This window comes from Capsicum annuum, chromosome 9 (assembly GCF_002878395.1).
Source record: "Capsicum annuum cultivar UCD-10X-F1 chromosome 9, UCD10Xv1.1, whole genome shotgun sequence".
In the NCBI taxonomy this organism is placed as follows: domain Eukaryota; kingdom Viridiplantae; phylum Streptophyta; class Magnoliopsida; order Solanales; family Solanaceae; genus Capsicum; species Capsicum annuum.
The window spans coordinates 206,768,971-206,773,781 of record NC_061119.1 but is presented as its reverse complement, the minus strand read 5'-3'; the positions used below and the strand labels follow the sequence as shown (position 1 = coordinate 206,773,781).

Genomic DNA, 4,811 nt, shown 5'->3' with positions numbered 1-4,811 from the left:
GATGGACGACAGTTGTATCTCACTGAACTTGCTTCATACACAACTTCATCTCCCCCCTCAAGTGCACACAAAATAGGTGAAATTTACTTATGTGTTTATAGCGAATCACTTATTAGAGAAACAATAAATTTATTGCGAGACGTGTATATTGCCCTATACGACTTACTAAAAAAATGAATTAATTGTAAGTCATGGCTTGGTACATGTCTTATACCTCCCTCATTTTATGTTAACTATGTTGCTCGGACTCTTCAAAAATGTTAACGGATACGTGTCGGATTCACCAAAGCTAGTGTATTTTAGGAAAATTCGATACGGGTGCAGCATCAAAAATAAATATTCCGTGCAACTTAGGTTAACAAATGAAAATGAACAAGAGACCAATAATACCTCCCTCATTTTATGTTAACTGTAACAAAGATAATAGTCATAAAACACTTCAATTCCCAGAAGACTAGGACTTCATTATGACAACTCAGTATTCTAAAATTATTAATATTCCCTTATTTTAAGGTCTTAGATCTATTTTTGCACCATTTATTCATATTTCTGAGTAACTTCTTTTAACTCCTTTTCCTTCTTTTTTTCTTGCTTTCTTTAATTTATATTTATAATTTTTTTTTTGAATTTCTCTCTTGTTTATTGTTGCTTTCACTTTATTTGCATTTCATTTTGTCTTAAAGAAGATATGCTGGTAAATAAGGTTCATTCTTCTCTATTAAAGTTATTGCATCATTTGGCCTTCTTTCATTTATTTTTTATTGTTTATGTACATTATAATATGATTTAATTGAATCGCTGACCCAGCCGCTTCTTGTTTGAAGAAATCCTCCACTTCAATTGATTTTCTTTTTACGAAAAGTAGATATGAGATAGAAAATCAAATGTTTCACTAAGATTTTGAATAGCGGTCATGTTTTAGCTTCAGATGGATCTTTGTGATGTTCAAGTAGCTTATAGATGATTTGATTTGTCATACTAGGTGTTTTAAAAAGCACACACGCAAAGCGAAGAGTTTTACCGGTCACGGGGCAAGATGTAAGCCTTGAGGCGTTCTCATATATAAGCCCCCATGTATCGTTTAATTTTTAATATTCTACGTATTAATATAATTTGTAAAAGAATGATAAATCACAAAAAGGGTAAAAGTTACGTAGAAATGGTAGACAATTCAAGAAAAATATAATTCAGTGAATGCTAAAATTATTTTTGTTATATAGTCATTCTCATAATTTCGTGGTAGTAGGTACGAATTTTATATAAATTAATTATATGTATGGTTCAAGCCAAGTACACGAGTCTCTCAAAATTGTAATGCATTTTCTTTTTTAGTCTATGTTTAAGAAAGAATGATATTTTCTTATATTTAGAAATAACTTTACTTTAAATTTCTCATTTTATAATGAGAAAATGCTCTATTTCCACCTTGCACTATACGCGAAAAGACTGAGACACACCTAAACTTAAGGAGGGTACTATTACCCTGGACTAATTAAAACTGTATTTTTGAAAACCTTAGTGCCTACGTGGTACATATATGGCACAACATAATGAAGGGTCCACGTAGGCACATGTGTGTGCCACGTATGTGCCATGTAGGCACTAAGGTTGTCAAAAATATGATTTTAATTAGTTCGGGCGTAATAAGACCCTCCTAAAGTTTGGGTGTGTCTCAGCCTTTTCGCATATAGTTCAAGGTGAAAATAGAGCATTTTCTCTTTTATCATTAATGAGATGATTTATAACCATATAAGTATCTCTAACTTGTTTTAGACCACAATTTCAAAAGTCTTTCTTTTTTTTGTTAAATTGTGTGCCGTGGCCTAGTGCATCCTATTATTTAGAATAGAGTAGTACTACATACAAATTTTTATATTCTCGCTTTAATTTCTTATCGCTAAGGTTGAATTACTTAGTTTGGTGTAAACACCGAGTTAAAATAAGTATTTACCTTGTTTCTCTTGGTGCAGGGGACAGAGAAGTTGTGCAACTATGATTTTTGATTTCCAACTAGTCCCTTTTTTAGCATGTGTATGGGAGTTGCAAAAAGAAAGCAATTGCTTTGAGTAAAAGAAAAAAATTCTAGTGAATTAGGTAAGTGCTTTCTTTTGACTAATGAAATGAGTTATCTCCTTTTATCTCTCTTTTGGTTTATTTAGAGTCAATCTTGTGGTTGCTTATAATAAAACCTTGTGGTTCGACCCTTTTCCAGACCCGCTCATAGCAGGAGCTTTAGTGCACTGGGCTGACCTTTTCTTATTTTTAATTCAATCCTGTCCCTTAGTTATATTTTCGAGAATCATATATCTGTTGAGCTTTGATAAAGTACTTGTGATATGTGTTCAATAGCTGTAGACTGATACATTTTCATCGGTGTAAATCACATAGTTTCGATAAGCTTGAAATCTAAAATGTCATATTGCATTAGAGTAATGTGGAAGAACTATCATTTATACTTTATAGTATGATTGAAATGTATATAAACTGAATCACTCTAATGTTTAGCTAAATATCATAAAGTTTAAAGTGGAAGATACCTGAAAAATGCTTAAGGCGCTTACGAGTTTTAAACTTTTTTCAGGCATGGATTTTTTGGCGATGTCCAAGAGAAGGAACAACGGTGCTAGGAAATTGGTCTTGGCTGCTGGCATTACTGCAATTTGTCTCCTTATATTCAAAACATCACCTGGTTTTAGTAGTTTCATGAAGGTTAAATTCTATTCTAACTTATCATCTTATGCATTGCATTCCCATTTACTTCTTCAATATTTCCAGTGAGCTATGGTCCACAATGGTTTAAATCTCGTTGAACTGTGTGACAACCATCTCATCTAAAAGTTTAAGTTGCTAGTCATGAGAACGTGAACACACTTTTATTTACTTAATGATAGCTGCAACGAACCTAAATGTAGGTACAACAGTATCTTAATTTGATAGTACCAACTAAGATGTGTTAGAGAATATACTTGTTTCACATTGGTTGTGTAATTTTCCAATGTGAAACAGGTATATTCTCTATGGATGTTATATACTAGGTGACATTATGTTGAATCTATTCTCTAGTTTTATCTTAGACTTTTTCTTGTTTTTATAACGACGAATCTAACAGGCATTTTTCTTTTAAAATTTTCAGTTTGCTCAACGCGAACCTGGTGTAACTCATGTCTTAGTTACTGGAGGAGCTGGCTTCATAGGTTCTCATGCTACCGTTCGACTCCTAAAGGATTCATACCGTGTAACTATAGTGGTACGTTACTTCATCGTTTAAATGTCCACTCGATGAATCAAGTTTTTTTGGAACTTGTTTTGAAATTGTACACAATCTTGGGATTCTTTTGAACAGGACAACCTTTCGCGTGGAAACATGGGCGCTGTAAAAGTTATCCAGGAATTGTTTCCTGAACCAGGGCGAGTTCAGTTTATTTACGCAGATTTAGGAGATGCAGTAACTGTATCCCTAACATTTTCTTTTATTACTTTCGAAACCATAGCTCGATTTAGTTACTGGTTCGCAAGTAAATATTATACTATTGCGTTTCCATCCTTAACAAGTATCTCAGGTTAACAAGATATTTAAACGAAATGTGTTTGATGCTGTGATGCATTTTGCTGCTGTTGCATATGTTGGTGAAAGCACACAAGAGCCTCTTCGGTACTCCACAAAATTCTGAAGCTATAGTTCATATTGACAGTTAAATCATCCTGTTAGAACTTTGATGAGTTTTCAATGTTGCTCAGATTCTTCAAAAATGCCGACAGTTTCCCGTCAAATCCTCCAAAAGTAGTGCATTTTTGGAGGATCTAACAGGTATGCGGCAACATTTTTGAAGAGTCCAAGCAACATAGATTTCATTTCAAGAACTAATTATCCAATGAAGTAGTCCGAAAATAGTCTTCTTTTGAATTTTTATTGTTTCCAAGATCGGGCATCTCAGATATTTAGAAAGATCGAAATTATGAGAAATCCTTATTTTTTGCGTATTCTGCAGGTATTATCACAATATCACTTCAAATACATTGATACTAGTTAAGGCAATGGCAGCACATGGTGTAAAGACACTGATCTATTCGAGTACCTGTGCAACATATGGAGAGCCTGAGAGAATGCCTATTACAGAAGAAACACCACAAGTCAGTGACTGAATTTCAGTTACTTATTAAGCAATGTATACTATATTGGTTTTCAATATACTAGCTTCACTTATGCGTCTTTAAGAACACCTTCTTTTGTGTTACATCGGAATATTTTTTCCCTCATTAGACACTTTTGCTGGCGCTGATTTGTGGAAAAATTGTTTGTTTATTGTAATTGTAGTCACTGGTTCTAGTTTTTCCGGTGTAGTGACTTAATTTTGAACATCAGGCACCGATAAATCCATATGGCAAAGCGAAGAAAATGGCCGAAGATATCATACTGGACTTCTCAAAAACTTCTGATATTGCTGTCATGATATTAAGGTTTGAACTTTACTTCTATTTTAGGAGGGTAGTTCTAGACTCTTTTTTCCCTTTAGATTAGATACATAAGCATCTATAATACGTCAAGATATTTAAGTTATATACACTGACAGTATTAAATTTTCACACTGTTAGTCTATGTTGCTCGGATTCTTCAATAATGTCTACGGGTGTGTGTCGAATTCGCCAAAACTAGTGTATTTTTGGAGAATCCGACATGGGTGCGGCATCGAAAGTGAAGAGTCCGCGCAACTTAGCTATTAGTGCAATTTAACGATTATCACAAGTTTTCACCCTATTTCTTAAGGACTTGATATAAAGAGTTACCTATAGTTGTAGGTTAATGTTTGCTC

At 33.6% G+C, this 4,811-nt stretch overlaps 1 protein-coding gene across 2 annotated transcripts in view; it reads left to right on the top strand.

The window, feature by feature from the left end:
- The first annotated feature begins 562 nt into the window (after window positions 1-562).
- Window positions 563-4,811, top strand: part of LOC107841887 (UDP-arabinose 4-epimerase 1-like) — an 8,811-nt gene continuing 4,562 nt past the window's right edge. The window contains exons 1-8 of one of the 2 annotated variants that reach the window (XM_016685736.2): window positions 563-703; window positions 1,971-2,094; window positions 2,582-2,709; window positions 3,134-3,247; window positions 3,344-3,451; window positions 3,561-3,652; window positions 3,990-4,131; window positions 4,364-4,458. In XM_016685736.2, coding sequence (XP_016541222.1) covers window positions 2,584-2,709; window positions 3,134-3,247; window positions 3,344-3,451; window positions 3,561-3,652; window positions 3,990-4,131; window positions 4,364-4,458 — 677 coding nt within the window. In that variant the 5' untranslated portion in view covers window positions 563-703; window positions 1,971-2,094; window positions 2,582-2,583. The remainder of the gene's footprint in view (window positions 704-1,970; window positions 2,095-2,581; window positions 2,710-3,133; window positions 3,248-3,343; window positions 3,452-3,560; window positions 3,653-3,989; window positions 4,132-4,363; window positions 4,459-4,811) is intronic. The other variant, XM_016685738.2, reaches the window with a different exon arrangement.